General features: G+C 38.5%; 1 protein-coding gene across 6 annotated transcripts in view; it reads right to left on the bottom strand.

Moving 5' to 3' along the window:
- The window catches only part of LOC133258937 (ankyrin repeat domain-containing protein 26-like), a 74,083-nt gene that overhangs the window by 37,902 nt on the left and 19,596 nt on the right, over positions 1-16,585 (bottom strand). For 5 of the 6 annotated variants that reach the window (XM_061435678.1, XM_061435682.1, XM_061435677.1 and 2 more), the window contains exons 11-13: positions 2,307-2,436; positions 1,949-2,010; positions 590-677 (exon numbers count right to left, since the gene is read on the bottom strand). The exons of the other annotated variant lie outside the window; for it this stretch is intronic. In XM_061435678.1, the coding sequence (XP_061291662.1) occupies positions 590-677; positions 1,949-2,010; positions 2,307-2,436 (280 nt within the window). The remainder of the gene's footprint in view (positions 1-589; positions 678-1,948; positions 2,011-2,306; positions 2,437-16,585) is intronic. 6 annotated transcript variants of the gene reach the window in all.

Raw genomic sequence — 16,585 nt, 5'->3', positions numbered from 1 at the left:
AGTTAACAGGAAGAGGGGAGAACTTTGCTGTTCTTCTCTGACAAGTTTTGGTGCTGGAAGCTCACTTCAAATTCATCGTCCATGTCAAATACTCTCCCTTTATCTAGAGACCTTCATTACTTATTGCCCCCTTCCCCCACAGACCTGTGCTTCCTTTCTTCATTTCCTCCCTGTACCATCTGCCTCTCTCATCGTTCATTTCCTCTTTCCTCTTATTTCTCGACCTTCTTTTGGTTGTAGAATATCTTGAGACAGAACTAATCATTTTTTTTCTTGTCCAGTGTCACGTGGAATCTTAGTTCCCTGACCAGGGATCAAACCTCCACCCCTGCACTGGACAGTCTTAACATTTGGACCTCCAAGAAGTCCAGGAACTAATAATTTAGCTCCTTAAACTGGATTCTCAATTTAATCTGTGGCTGACACCTGATAAGATACACAATTTCCCTCCTCTTCTCGTCTTTTTCCTCACTACGGATCTGACAGATGTTTGGTTTTTTTTTTTTGTTTTTTTGTTTTGCCTGTTAGAATATTCCCATTTTAAATCAATGTTCTGTCAAATAACCTTTCTATAAAATACAGTTCTCACCTTCTACTTGTCCATTTAATGTATTTTTTCCTCTTTGATCTTCAGGTAAATGACACACAAAGTTCTGTGGAATGCTGTCAGAGATACTCTGTTAAAATGAATATTGAGTTCCATGAAGATTTCCTAATGTCTTTTTAAGAAAATACCCTACTTTTAAAAACTGCCTACATTTAACCCAGTTAAGACAGGTTTTGCCACGATCTCACAGCTGCCAAACGACAGAACCTGGATGCTGACTTCATACACTGCTGGATCACCAGGTAGTGGCTGCCAGCAACGAAGACATCAGGCCCTTCCTATCTCCTTCCATAGCTGCCACCTTCAAACAGAGCATCATTACTTTATGTTACCTCAAGTACGGCTGCCATAAGGGTACTCTGCCCTGCTACTTAAGTTTAGTTGCTCACTCGTGTCCGACTCCTTGCGACACCACGGACTGTAGCCTGCCTAGCTCCTCCATCCATAGGATTTTCCAGGCAAGAGTACTGGAGTGGGTTGCCATTTCTTTCTCCAGGGGATTTTCCTGACCCAGGGATCGAACCTTGATCAAAACCGTAGGCAGATACTTTACCTTCTGAGCCACCAGGGAAGTCCCCCTGCTACTTAAACAATCCAAAATAGTTTGTACTTATTAAAACATTGCTAAAGCAAACTGCTGTTATTACAACCCCACATATTTATTGCTATTCCCCATGCTTTTGCTTCTCTTGAAATGTTTCTTCCAGATTAACCTGACAATCCAAATACAGTAACACCTTTAAGTTTCAAGCACTATCTTTGAAGGTCCAAGTGATAAAAAACCACAATTCACCCTGTTTCTCTCTGACCCTCTCTAGCAGTTTTACACGTGCACATGTACCAAAGAAACATACATTTGGTTGGGAGATTGGGACTGACACATACACACTACACACTATTGTGTAGGAAACAGATAACTAATGAGGACCAACCGTATAGCACAGCGAATGCTACTCAACATTCTGCAATGGCCCATATGGGAAAAAGAATCTAAAAGAGGTGACACACACACATGAAACAAAGAAACATTTGGCCATGGACTGACCTGAAATAACGTTTCAATTTTCAGATAAATGTAACTTCAGAACTCAAGCGGATTCCTTACGATCTCTAAGCCTTGGTTTCTGTACTACACTGACTTCACTAGGTGAATCTTGCCAATGAACAAAAGTGTACTAGGTGGTAGTATTTAGCACAGAATTATTTTATTCAATATAGGTTAAAAGTAAGAGAAAAGTTTTGATGGGGAAATGCAAAGGTGAGAGAGTCACAGCATCTCCCACTTTCATGTACTTACATTACTCAGGGCTTACATTTCAAAATAATAATAGAAGACAGTACCTCAGAATCCCAAGATGATTCTGTACCTTTCTCTTCTCTCAATCCTACGGCTGACATCATGTCTGTAAAATGCAGTCACAGATGCATTAATGAGAACATTCACTACTATGAATTTTAAAGACATATGTAAGTCTATCCCTATCCACAAATATTTCAATAAAATAAAGTAGTGGAAAAGAATTTCAGAGGGTTGAAGCATTTTCAGAAAGAAAAAGTTGGTAGTAGGTGGGACACTTGTGAAGAAAGAGAGCAAAAGAAATGTATTTCAAATGAAATGGATATTGTATTTGGATCTATACCATTTACATGTTTTTATATTTAAAGTATAGACAAAATTCACAGGCATTCACTAACTTACCACTTCTATTATTTTCGTGTGCTCTATCAACAGAAGTCAAATGGTCATGATTTGCTTGCTCTTGGGGAGCCCTTTCAATAATATCAGCATCACTTTCTTTTTCAGCAAGTTCTGGCTTTGTGGTTCCTTCCTATAGAAACAAGACAAAATAAAACCAAAACCCAACTTCAGAAAGCATATTCATTCATTGGTCCTTCACCCCGTCAGTGAGACGACAATCATGGTGTCTAGCACATCCTCTAGGGTGTCCTGGGAGAAGTTAGAACTGTTAAAGAGAAGAGCGACTCTGCTCTGCGTCTAGGCAAGGCAGAGACACGTGGAAACAAACGAGAGCAGAGGAGTATCCTTCGACATCTCTGCAGCTGAAGTGGACAGAGCACAGGACGCGCACAAAGGAGAGCAGAGGCAGGTGTACCTGCGAAGCTCAAGGAGCGCTGTGACAAGGGCTGTGTCTCAGAAGACAGAGAGTGCAGAGCCGGGGTGTGAGGGGGAGTCTAGGAAGGGAGGCCCGAGCCAACAGATGAGGTGTGAAACAGGGTTCACAAGTCATGTGGAAAACTAGATCACAGTTACTGGAAACTGTATAGAAAGACAAAACTGGAGGACCAGGTTCAAACAGGGAAAAGCAAGTGTCATCTTCTTCCTTCAAGTGACAGGGATCATCACAAATTTATTTTATTTGGTGCCATGCTTTTATTCAAGTGACAGGGAAAAGACTGCACTGCACTAGGAAGTAGAAAGTTCAGTTTAGTTCAGTTGCTCAGTTGTGTCCGACTCTTTGCGACCCCATGGACTGCAGCACGCCAGGCCTCCCTGTCCATCGCCAACTCCCAGAGTTTAATCAAACTCATGTCCATTGACTCGGAGATGCCATCCAACCATCTCATCCTCTGTCATCCCCTTCTCCTCCTGCCTTCAATCTTTCCCAGCATCAGGGTCTTTTCTAATGAGCCAGTTCTTTGCATTAGATGGCCAAAGTTTCAGCTTCAGCATTAGTCCTTCCAATGAATATTCAGGACTGATTTCCTTTAGGATGGACTGGTTGGATCTCTTTGCAGTCCAAGGGCCTCTCAAGAGTCTTCTCCAACACCACAGTTCAAAAGCATCAATTCTTTGGTGCTCAGCTGTCTTTATAGTCCAACTCTCACATCCATACATGACTACTGGAAAAATCATAGCTTTGACTAGATGGACTTTTGTTGGCAAAATAATGTCTCTGCTTTTTAATATGCTGTCTAGACTGGTCATACCTTTTCTTTCAAGGAGAAAGTGTCTTTTAATTTCATGACTGCAGTCACCATCTGCAGTGATTTTGGAGCCCAAGAAAATATAGTCTGTCATTGTTTCCACTGTTTCCCCATCTATTTGCCATGAAGTGATGGGCCTGGATGCCATGATCTTAGTTTTCTGAATGTTGAGTTTTAAGCCAACTTTTTCACTCTCCTCTTTCACTTTCATCAAGAGGCTCTTTAGTTCTTCACTTGCTGCCGTAAGGGTGGTGTCATTTGCATATCTGAGGTTATTGATATTTCTCCCAGCAATCTTGACTCCAGCTTGTGCTTCATCCAGCCCAGAGTTTCTCATGATGTACTCTGAATATAAGTTAAATAAGCAGGGTGACAATATATAGCCTTGATGTACTCCTTTCCCTATTTGGATATTTGGCCTTGGAGTACAGAATGCAGGGCAAAGGCTAATAGAGTTTTGCCAAGTGATTGCACTGGTCATAGCAAACACCCTCTTCCAACAACACAAGAGAAGACGCTACACATGGACATCACCAGATGGTCAATACCGAAATCAGGTTGATTATATCCTTTGCAGCTAAAGATGGAGGAGTTCTATACAGTCAGCAAAAACAAGACTGGGAGCTGACTGTGGCACAGACCATGAACCCTTTATAGCCAAATTCAGACTTAGATTGAAGGAAGTAGCAAATACGACAGTATTTTACAGGAGAGCATTAAAAAGAAAAGAACAAAAACAAAAACCTATCAGCAATGCTCCAGAGTGGACAGTAAGCACACGAGATACTGTACATCACCCAAAGTGTCCATTAAACTGTAATTAAAAGGCTAATTTGGCTTTAAAAATAGCCAAATAAAAATGGTAACAGTCATTCTAAAACAAACTGCAGAGCCAGGAGGAATGAAAAGATTGACAAGTATATTTTAGAAAGATTACTCTGGCAGCAGCATAAAAAAGAACATCAGGGTAGCAAAACTAGAAAAGAATATTTCAAGATTATAGGTGAGACAGTGAGTTATGGTGATAAGATATGAAAAATGATAAGCAGGCAGAAAATACTGAACTTCTTGAGTGACTGGAAGCGGTAATTTCAAGGAAGTTTGGAGTCCAGGGTTTTTCCTGCTGTGGCATTTCAGTGATTCTGTCTACTAGGCTGGGGAGGACAGATGAAGGGATAGCTTCCAAAGAGTCAGGGATGAGGGAAGCATCAGGGACAGCGCCTTCAGTTTGGGGTGTAATAAGTTATTTTGAGGCGTGCAAGGGACTCCGAAGAAAGGATTTGGGTAAATACATTTGAATTAGAAATAGATAAACTTATTCAGGAAAAACATATACTGTAAAGATAATTATTTGTAAAAGATACTAACCTGGTATAATTAATGCAAACCTAGGCAAAATTCTGAACTTTTGAAAATAAAACAATACCAGGGGAAGAAAACTATGAGATTAAAATTGTCAATTATATATTTCAACATGTTTCAAGGATATAAAAATATACTTTTATAAATATATGAAAATACTCATTTCTGTCATATTACCATAATAAGCATTTTGTGTAATGAAAAGGTTTAATTGTTAAACACCAATTCAAGATGCTACAAGAAGACTCTGTTTTAAAATTGATCTTAAAAGACAAGTTTTAATTTGTAGAAGAGAAATGCTTATGTGAGGATGGAATTATGAGGCATTTTAAAGTACTACTATGACATAAGAAAGAAATAGAAAACACTATTTGAAAAGATCTTATTCAAAATTGATGGTGAAATCAAAAGCTTTACAGACAAAGCAAAAGTTAAGAGAATTTAGCACCACCAAACCAGTCTTACAACAAACACTAAAGGGATTTGCAGCCAGTAAACACAAGAGAAAGGAAAGACCTACAAAAACAAACCAAAACAATTAAGAAAATGTCAACAGGAACATATATATTGATTATTACTTTAATATAAATGGATTCAATTCATCAACCAAAAGATACAGAATAACTGAATGAATACAAAAACAAGAGCCAAATATATACTGCCCACAAGAGACCCGCTTCAGACCTAGAGACACATACAGACTGAAAGGAAATGGATGGAAAAAGATATTCCATTTGAATGGTAACCAAAAGATAGCCAGTGTGGCAACCCTTATTTCACACAAAATAGACTTTAAAATAAAGAATATTATAACAGACAAAGGACACTACATAATGATCAAAGGATCAATCCAAGAAGAAGATATAACAATTGCAAGTATTTATGCCCCCAACATAGAAGCACCTCAATACACAAGGCAAACACTAACAGGCATAAGAGGGGAATTCAACAGCAACACAGCCATAGTGGGGGACTTTAACACCCCACTTACACCAGTGGACAGATCATCAAAACAGAGAATCAATAAGGAAACACAAAACTTTAATGAAACATTAGACTCAATGGATCTAATTGATATCTTCAGGACTTTCCATCCAAATGCAGAAGAATACACTTTGTTCTCAAGTGTACATGGAACATTCTCTGGGACAGACCACATCTTGGGCCACAAATCAAGCCTCAGTACATTTAAAAAATTGAAAATATATCACGTATCTTCTCTGACCACAACACTATGAGACTAGATATCAACTACAGGAGAAAAATGTAAAAAAGCACAAACTCAGGGAGATTAAACAATTCGTTACTAAATAACAAAAAGGGTATTGAAGAAATAAGAAGGGAAATCAAAAGATTCCTAGAAACAAATGACAACAAAAACACGACCACCCAAAACCTATGGGATTCAATAAAAGCACTTCTAAGAGAGAAGTTGATAGCAGCACGATCCTACCTCCAGGACAAGAAAAACTTTGAACAGGCAACACTCTACATTTAAAGCAGCTAGAAAAAGAACCAAAACCCCCAAAGTCAGCAGAAGGAAAGAAATCATACAGATCAGAGCAGAAATAAATCAAAAAGAAAATGAAGGAAACAATAGCAAAGATTAATCAGACTGAACACTGGTTCTTTGAGAAGATAAGCAAAATGGACAAACCACTAGCCAGACTCATCAAGAACAGAGGGAGAAAAATCAAATTGACAAGATTAGAAATGAAAAAGGAGAAGTTACAACAGACAACACAGAGATGAAAAGGATCATAAGAGAATGTTATGAGCAACAATATGCTAATAAAAGGGATAACCGAGAGGAGATGGACAGATTCTTACAAAAGTTCAACCTCCCAAAACTGAATCAGGAAGAAATAAAAATTACAAACAAGCCAATTACAAACACTGAAATAGAAAGTGTTATCCAAAATCTCCCAAAAACAAAAGCCCAGGGCCAGATAGCTTCACAGGGGAATTTTATCAAACATTTAGAGAAGAGCTAATGCCTATTTTTCTGAAACTCTTCCAAAAAATTGCAGAGGAAGGAACACTTCCAAACTCATTCTATGAGGCCACAATCACCTTGATGCCAAAACCAGGCAGAGACAACACAAGAAAGAAAATTACAGGCCAATATCACTGACAAACACAGATGTAAAAATCCTCAACAAAATTCTAGCAAACACAATTCAACAACACATTCAATAGCTCATTGATACCATGATCAATTCGGTTTATGCCAGGGATGCAAGGATTCTTCAATATACACAAACCAATTTCAATGTGATGCACCATCTTAACAAATTGAAAAATAAGAACCATATGATCATCTCAATAGAGGCAGAAAAAGCCTTTGACACAATTCAGCACCTGTTTATGACAAAAATGCTTCAAAAAATAGACACAGGAGGAACCTTGGTCAACATAGTAAAGGCCGTATAGAATAAACCCACAGCAAACATTATTCTCAATGAGGAAAAATGAAAAGCATTCCCTCTAAGATCAGGAACAAGACAAAGTTGTCCATTCTCAGCACAGTTATTCAGCATGCTTTTGGAAGTCCTAGCTATGGCAATCAGTGAAGAAAAAGAAATACAAAGAATCCAGATCTGAAAAGAAGAAGTAAAACTCTCTCTTTTGCAAATGAAATGATATTACACATAGAAAACCCAAAAGAAACTATCTATTTTCTAGTAAAAGAAAATTACTAGAGCTACACAATGAATTTAACAAAGTTGTATGATACAAGGTCAATACACAGAAATCACTTGAATTCCTATATACTAACAATGAAAAATCAGAAAGTGAAATTAAGGAGCCAATCCCATTCACCACTGCAACAAAAAGAATACAATATCTAGTAATAAACCTACCTAAGGAGACAAAAGACCTGTATATGGAAAATTCTAAGACACTGAGGAAAGAAAAGAAAGACGACATAAAGAGGTGGAGAGATTTTCCATATTCCTGGGTAGGAAGAATTAATAGTGTGAAAATGACTATATTACCAAATGCAATCTACAGATTCAGTGTGATCACTTTCAAATTACCAATGGCATTTTTCATAGAACTAGAACAATGTATACAATGGACTATTACTCAGCCATAAAGAGAAACACATTTGAGTCAGTTCTAATGAGGTTGACAAACCTAGAGCCTATTCTCCAGAGTGAAGCGAGTCAGAAAGAGAAATACAAATATCATATACTATTCGCATATACATGGAATCTACAAAGATTCTGAGTCTACAATGGTAGGTGATGGATTTATTTGCAGGGCAGCAATGGAGAAACAGATATAGAGAACAGACTTATGGACATGGGGGGAGGGGAAGTGGGGAGAGGGTGAGATGGATGGAAAGAGTAACATGGAAACTTACAATTCCTTATGTAAAATAGATAGCCAATGGGAATTTGTTGTATGACTCAGGGAACTCAGAAAGGGACTCTGTGACAATCTAGAAAAGTGGGATGGGGAGGGAGATGGGAGGAGGGTTTGGGAGGGACATGGGTGTACCTATAGCTGATTCTTGTTGATGTTTGACAGAAAACAACAAAATTCTGTAAAGTGATTATCCTTCAATTAAAAAATAAATACATTTTCTAAAAACCCCATTTGAAAATTTCATCGTTTTCTTCTTTTTTCCCTGTAAACAGCACATAACGGCTCTAATTTCCTTTCTATGCCCTCTTCAATGGCAGATAAAGGTTGAAGGAACAATTTAGATATAAAAAAAGTAGTAAAACTACGATTATCCAAGTTGGAGATTTAAAAGTTTTCAAATACATCTATGATTATCAAGCAGAATTCAATATTCACATCAGGAAAGAACAAATGAGCTGAAAAAAATCAAGTAACCACAATGACTGACTTTTAGATATGGAAGAATTTGCATTTTAGTTTAACATGTATAACAAAGAACTGACATGCTAATTTAACACCTATAAATACTGAAGCTAATAAAGTTTCTTAAAAGTAAAACTTAAAAATAACTTCTTAACTTAAAAAAATACTTCTTAAAAATAAACTTCCTAAAATTTTATTCTTTAATAAAATTCTTAAAATGGAATACACATATATTTAAAGTAAAAAATTATCTTTCTGAGATAATTTTATAAACTCTGTTGGTAATTCTTTCCTTATAATTTCATAACAAGTAGTCTACATAAGAAAAAAATCATGAATTGTGATTTCATTCATTCAATGTGTGTGACTTGCAGATATTAGGAAAAGATAAATCACAATCTTTCTGGGGGTGGGGCGGGGTGGATTCTACATTTTTTTCTTTAAGGCTGTTGCAGCTTAAAATTTTCTCATGACATGAAGAGAGTTTAAGAATCTCATTTATATAATTATAAATTATAATTTTAGTAAAAGACAAAATAAAATGCTTATTTCCTCTTTATTTTCAAGAAGATTCAAAACCTCCACCAAGATTATACCAAACAGTAAGATAAATTAGTTAAGAACATTAAGTATGTATCAAACACTAAGTTAGTAACCAGAAGAAACAGAAGGGCCAAAAATTCTTAATTCATAATATATCTGCTAAGGCCTAAAATAGAGCTCATCTAAAATTGCCTATAAATGAAAGTTCTGCTAGATTAAACAGAAGACATCGCTTGATTAATTTCAAAGTGAGAATTTTTTAAAAAAGAGAAATCACTTCAAATTGAAATGAACTTCCAGAGGGAACTATATTCAGTATAGATATATACATATACAAGTGTAACCAGGTCACATTGCTATACACCTGAAACTAACACAGTATTGTCAATGACTACACTTTAAAGAAAAAAACAAAAACAACCACCAACCTCAAAAACAACCACCAAAAAAGCTAAGTATCAAATTTTCTTTCAGGTCTTCATAAAAATCAGCTATATGTCATTCAGAAGCGTATAAGTATTGAGTTTTCACAACCTCACTTTCTCCTAAGTTGAATTTGAAATAATTTATCTCATATTTATAATATAGAGCACCTCCTCTGACTTACCCCCACTATTTCTGTTGTGTTTGTAAAATAATGTTTCATCTTGACCTTCATTCTGTCTCATATTCATCTTTTTTTAATTTATTTATTTTAAATGGAGGCTAATTACTTTACAATATTGTATTGGTTTTGCCATACATCAACACGAGTCCACCATGGGTGTACACGTGTTCCCATGCTGAACCCCCCTCCCACCTCCCTCCCCAGACCATCCCTCTGGGTCATACCAGTGCACCAGCCCCGAGCATCCTGTATCATGCATTGAACCTGGACTGGCGATTTGTTTCACATATGATATTATACATGTTTCTATGCCATTCTCACATATCATCCCACCCTCTCCCTCTCCCACAGAGTCCAAAAGACTGTTCTATAATCTGTGTCTCTTTTGCTGTCTCGCATACAGGGTTATCGTTACCATCTTTCTAAATTCCATATATATGCATTAGTATACTGTATTGGTGTTTTTCTTTCTGGCTTACTTCACACTGTATAATAGGCTCCAGTTTCATCCACCTCGTTAGAACTGATTCAAATGTATTCTTTTGAATGGCTGAGTAATACTCCATTGTGTATATGTACCACTGCTTTCTTATCCATTCGTCTGCTGATGGACATCTAGGTTGCTTCCATGTCTTGGCTATTATAAACAGTGCTGCGATGAACATTGGGGTACATGTGTCTCTTTCAATTCTGGTTTTCTCGGTGTGTATGCCCAGTAGTGGGATTTCTGGGTCCCAGTTCTATTTCCAGTTTTTTAAGGAATCTCCACACTGTTCTCCATAGTGGCTGTACTAGTTTGCATTCCCACCAACAGTGTAAGAGGGTTCCCTTTTCTCCACACCCTCTCCAGCATTTATTGCTTGTAGACTTTTGGATAGCAGCCATTCTGACTGGCGTGAAATGGTACCTCATAGTGGTTTTGATTTGCATTTCTCTGATAATGAGTGATGTTGAGCATCTTTTCATGTTTGTTAGCCATCTGTATGTCTTCTTTGGAGAAATGTCTGTTTAGATCTTTGGCCCATTTTTTGACTGAGTCCTTTATTTTCCTGGAATTGAGCTGCAGGAGTTGCTTGTACATTTTTGAGATTAATTGTTTGTCAGTTGCTTCATTTGCTATTATTTTCTCCCATTCCGAAGGCTGTCTTTTCACCTTGCTTATAGTTTCCTTTGTTGTGCAGAAGCTTTTAATTTTAATTAGGTCCCATTTGTTTATTTTTACTTTTATTTCCAATATTCTGGGAGGTGGATCATAGAGGATCCTGCTGTGATTTATGTCAGAGAGTGTTTTGCCTATGTTCTCCTCTAGGAGTTTTATAGTTTCTGGTCTTACGTTTAGATCTTTAATCCATTTTGAGTTTATTTTTGTGTATGGTGTTAGAAAGGGTTCTAGTTTCATTCATTTAAAAGTGGTTGACCACTTTCAATTTGTTAATGTGGTGTATTACATTGATTGACTTGCGGATATTGAAGAATCCTTGCATCCCTGGAATAAAGCCCATTTGGTCATGATGTATGATCTTTTTAATGTGTTGTTGGATTCTGATTGCTAGAATTTTGTTAGGATTTTTGCATCTATGTTCATCAGTGATATTGGCCTGTAGTTTTCTTTCTTTTTGGCATCTTTGTCAGGTTTTGGTATTAGGGTGATGGTGGCCTCATAGAATGAGTTTGGAAGTTTACCTTCCTCTGCAATTTTCTGGAAGAGTTTGAGTAGGATAGGTGTTGGCTCATCTCTAAATATTTGGTAGAATTCAGCTCTGAAGCCGTCTGGTCCTGGGCTTTTGTTTGCTGGAAGATTTCTGATTACAGTTTCAATTTCCGTGCTTGTGATGGGTCTGTTAAGATTTTCTATTTCTTCCTGGTTCAGTTTTGGAAAGTTGTACTTTTCTAAGCATTTGTCCATTTCTTCCACGTTGTCCATTTTATTGGCATATAATTGCTGAAAGTAGTCTCTTGTGATCCTTTGTATTTCTGTGTTGTCTGTTGTGATCTCTCCATTTTCATTTCTAATTTTATTGATTTGATTTTTCTCCCTTTGTTTCTTGATGAGTCTGGCTAATGGTTTGTCAATTTTATTTATCCTCTTAAATAACCAGCTTTTGGCTTTGTTGACTTTTGCTATGGTCTCTTTTGCTTCTTTTACATTTCTTTCTGCCCTAATTTTTAAGATTTCTTTCCTTCTACTAATCCTGGAGTCCTGCATTTCTTCCTTTTCTAGTTGCTTGAGGTGTAGAGTTAGGTTATTTATTTGACTTTTTTCTTGTTTCTTGAGGTATGCCTGTATTGCTATGAACCTTCCCCTTAGCACTGCTTTTACAGTGTCCCACAGGTTTTGGGTTGTTGTGTTTTCATTTTCATTCGTTTCTATGCATATTTTGATTTCTTCTTTGATTTGTTGGTTATTCACCACCATGTTATTCAGCTTCCATATTTTGGAATTTTTAATAGTTTTCCTCCTGTAATTGACATCCAATCTTATTGCATTGTGGTCAGAAAAGATGCTTGGAATGATTTCAATTTTTTTGAATTTACCAAGGCTAGATTTATGGCCCAGGATGTGATCTATCCTGGAGAAGGTTCCGTGTGTGCTTGAGAAAAAGGTGAAATTCATTATTTTGGGGTGAAATGTCCTACAGATATCAATTAGGTCTAACTGGTCTATTGTATCATTTAAAATTTGTGTTTCCTTGTTAATTTTCTGTTTAGTTGATCTACCCATAGGTGTGAGTGGATTAAAGTCTCCCACTATTATTGTGTTATTGTTAATTTCCCTTTTCATACTTGTTAGCATTTGTCTTACATATTGTGGTGCTCCTATGTTGGGTGCATATATATTTATAATTGTTACATCTTCTTCTTGGATTCATCCTTTGACCATTTTGTAGTGTCTTTCTTTGTCTCTTTTCTCAGCCTTTGTTTTAAAGTCTATTTTATCTGATATGAGTATTGCTACTCCTGCTTTCTTTTGGGGTCTATTTGCATGGAATATCTTTTTCCAGCCCTTCACTTTCAGTCTATATGTGTCCCTCGTTTTGAGGTGGGTCTCTTGTAGACAACATATATAGGGGTCTTGTTTTTGTTTCCATTCATCCAGTCTTTGTCTTTTGGTTGGCGCATTCAATCCATTTATGTTTAAGGTAACTATTGATAAGTATGAGCCCATTGCCATTTACTTTATTGTTCTGGGTTAGAGTTTATACTCCCTTTTTGTGTTTCCTGTCTAGAGAATATCGTTTAGTATTTGTTGGAGAGCTGGTTTGGTGGTGCTGAATTCTCTCAGCTTTTGCTTGTCTGTAACGCTTTTGGTTTCTCCTTCATATGTGAATGAGATCCTTGCTGGGTACAGTAGTCTGGGCTGTAGGTTATTGCCTTTCATCACTTTAAGTATATCCTGCCATTCCCTCCTGGCCTGAAGAGTTTCTATTGAAAGATCAGCTGTTATCCTTATGGGAATCCCCTTGTGTGTTATTTGTTGTTTTTCCCTTGCTGCTTTTAATATTTGTTCTTTGTGTTTGATCTTTGTTAATTTGATTAGTATGTGTTTTGGGGTGTTTCAACTTGGGTTTATCTTGTTTGGGACTCTCTAGGTTTCTTGGACTTGGGTGATTATTTCCTTCCCCATTTTAGGAGAGTTTTCAACTATTATCTCTTCAAGTATTTTCTCATGGCCTTTCTTTTTGTCTTCTTCTTCTGGGACTCCTATGATTCGAATTTTGGGGCATTTAACATTGTTCCAGAGGTCTCTGAGATTGTCCTCATTTCTTTTACTTCGTTTTTCTTTTTTCCTCTTGGATTCATTTATTTCTACCATTCTATCTTCTATCTCACCTATCTTCTGACTCCATTATTCTACTATTTGTTCCCTCCAGAGTGTTTTTGATATCATTTATTGCATTATTCATAATATGTTGACTCTTTTTTATTTCTTATAGATCTTTGTTAAACCTTTCTTGCATCTTCTCAATCCTTGTCTCCAGGCTATTTATCTGTGATTCCATTTTGTTTTCAAGATTTTGGATCATTTTCACTATCATTATTTGGAATTCTTTATCAGGTAGATTCCCTATCTCTTCCTCTTTTGTTTGGTTTGGTGGGCATTTATCCTGTTCCTTTATCTGCTGAGTATTCCTCTGTCTCTTCATCTTGTTTATATTGCTGCGTTTGGGTAGCCTTTCTCTATTCTGGCAGTTTGTGGAGTTCTCTTTATTGTGGAGTTTCCTCGCTGTCAGTGGGGTTGTACAGGTGGCTTGTCAAGGTTTCCTGGTTAGGGACACTTATGTTGGTGTTCTGGTGGGTGGAGCTGATTTCTTCTCTCTGGAGTGCAATGAAGTGTCCAGTAATGAGTTATGAGATGTCAGTGGGTTTAGAGTGACTTTGGGCAGCCTGTACATTGAAGCTCAGGGCTATGTTCCTGTGTTGCGGGAGAATTTGCGTGGTATGTCTTTCTCTGGAACTTGTTGGCCCTTGGGTGGTGCTTGGTTACAGTGTAGGTATGGAGGCGTTTGATGAGCTCCTGTCAATTAATGTTCCCTGGAGTCAGGAGTTCTCTGGATTTAGACTTAAGCCTCCTGCTTCTGGTTTTCAGTCTTATTCTTACAATAGCCTCAAGACTTCTCCATCTATACAGCACCATTGAGAAAACATCTAGGTTAAAGATGAAAAGTTTCTCCACAGTGAGAGACACCCAGACAGGTTCACAGAGTTACATGAAGAAGAGGGAGGAAGGAGACAGAGGTGGCCAGGAGGATAAAAGGGGGAATCAAAAGGAGAGAGACAGATCCAGCCAGTAATCAGTTCCCTAAGTGTTCTCCACCGTCCGGCACACACAAAGAGATCCACAGAGTTGGGTAGAGAAGAGAAGTGGGATGGAGGAGATAGAGGCAACTTGGTGGAGAAAAAGGAGAGTCCAAAGTGGGAGAGAGCAGTCAAGCCAGTAATCTTGCTCCCGAGTAAACTTGAGTACTGAAGATTGGGTTCTTAAAGGTACAAAATTGATAACAAGTACCAAAAAGCAAAGATTAAAAATCTAGAGTAGAGGTTGGATTTTCAAAAATTCAATATTAAAGGAAAAAAAAGTCACAAAAAGTATAAAATATATATATATATATATAGGAAGTTTGCTCTAAAAAATAGGGTCTCTTTCTCTCTCTCTCTCTCTTTTTTTTTTTGCAAAGTAATAGTAGGTTATAAAAATGAAAAAGGAGTAATAGAACTTAAAAATTAAAAAAAATTTTTATAAATAAAGAATGATAATAAAAATAGTAAAAATATATATAGGACTTTCTCTGGTGTTGTGGGCAGTGTGGGGCCAGTTCATTTTCAGATAGTTCCTTGATCCGGCTTATATTTCTCAAGACCTATAGGCCCCTCCCCATGTAGTCGGTACTAACGACAGGGTTTTAATCTATTGCACCTGTCACTTGCAAGGAGGTTCCCTCGGTTTTAGCTTCTTCTGTTTGCTGGGCTCTTCAGTGTCTGATTTTGGCCCTGACACAAGGTGGGTGGTGGTGGACACTTTTTTTAGGCTCACTTGTTCAGTCGCACTGTGGGGAGGTAGGGACACTGCAAACAAATAACACTGGCGTGTGCTTGCAGTGCCTCAGCCACACTGGGCCTGCCCCTGCTCACGGCACATGTGTCCTCCCTGCCCACACTGCTCAGGCTCCAGGTTGCTCCGCCAGGAACCGTCGGAGGCCAGCCCTTGGCTGCCTGCACCTCCCAAGTTTAAGCCACTCAGGTTCAGGCGCTGGGGTACTCCTCAGAGGTGCAGACTCCGTTGGGCCTGCGTTTTGTGCACTTCCCAGGTCTGAGCAGCTCAGGTGATGAGGTGTTTGGTGAGCGCGGCTGCTGCGACTTATCGCCTCCCCCGTCCCTGCCGTTTGGTTTTCTGGGTGTACACCGGTGCACCTTCTCAGGCAGATGTTGACCGTCCAGAATCCCAAGAAGTCTTGGTTAGCAACAAAGCCTGCTTGCAGTTTCGTAGATAATGCCTCTCTGGGGCCGCGATTGCCCCCTTCCGGCTCTGGCTGCCTTTGCCTGCCTGTCACCGGAGGCGGGGGATGGGTTGGCCTGCAGCTGGCTAGCTCTGCTCGGTCCTTTGTTGTGTGAGTGGGCCTGGTGGTGTCTTAGGTTAGGGCTTTTCGCGTGGTAGCTCTCCCACAGTCTGGTTTGCTAGCCCAAGTTAGTTCCCTCAGATTGCCCTCGGGGCATTCAGGCCCGGTCCTGACTCTAAGCAATGCAGCCCACGCCTCCCTGCCCAGCCCCCGCTTGCTAGTGGAGGATGCAGGCGTCTGCGCTGCTTCTCCGCTGGGGGAGTTACCGTTTGGCACATAATCTGTGGGTTTTAGTTATTAATTTATTTTTCCTCCTGGTTATGTTGCCCACTGTGGTGCCAAGGCTCACCACAGACTCGGCAGTGAGAGTGCTTCCTCGTGTTTGAAAACTTCTCGCTTTTTTAAGACTCCCTTCCAGGGATGGAGCTCCATCCCTACCTCTTTTGTCTCTCTTTTTATCTTTTATATTTTTTCCTACCTCCTTTTGAAGACAATGGGCTGCTTTTCTGGGTGCCTGATATCCTCTGCCGGCATTCAGAAGTTGTTTTGTGGAATTTACTCAGCGTTCAAATGTTCTTTTGATGAATTTGTGGGGGAGAAAGTGGTCTCCCTGTCCTATTCCTCTGC

Source organism: Bos javanicus, chromosome 13, assembly GCF_032452875.1.
Source record: "Bos javanicus breed banteng chromosome 13, ARS-OSU_banteng_1.0, whole genome shotgun sequence".
In the NCBI taxonomy this organism is placed as follows: Eukaryota; Metazoa; Chordata; class Mammalia; order Artiodactyla; family Bovidae; genus Bos; species Bos javanicus.
The sequence above is the reverse complement of the archived record's forward strand: the minus strand, read 5'-3'. Positions and strand labels throughout refer to the sequence as shown.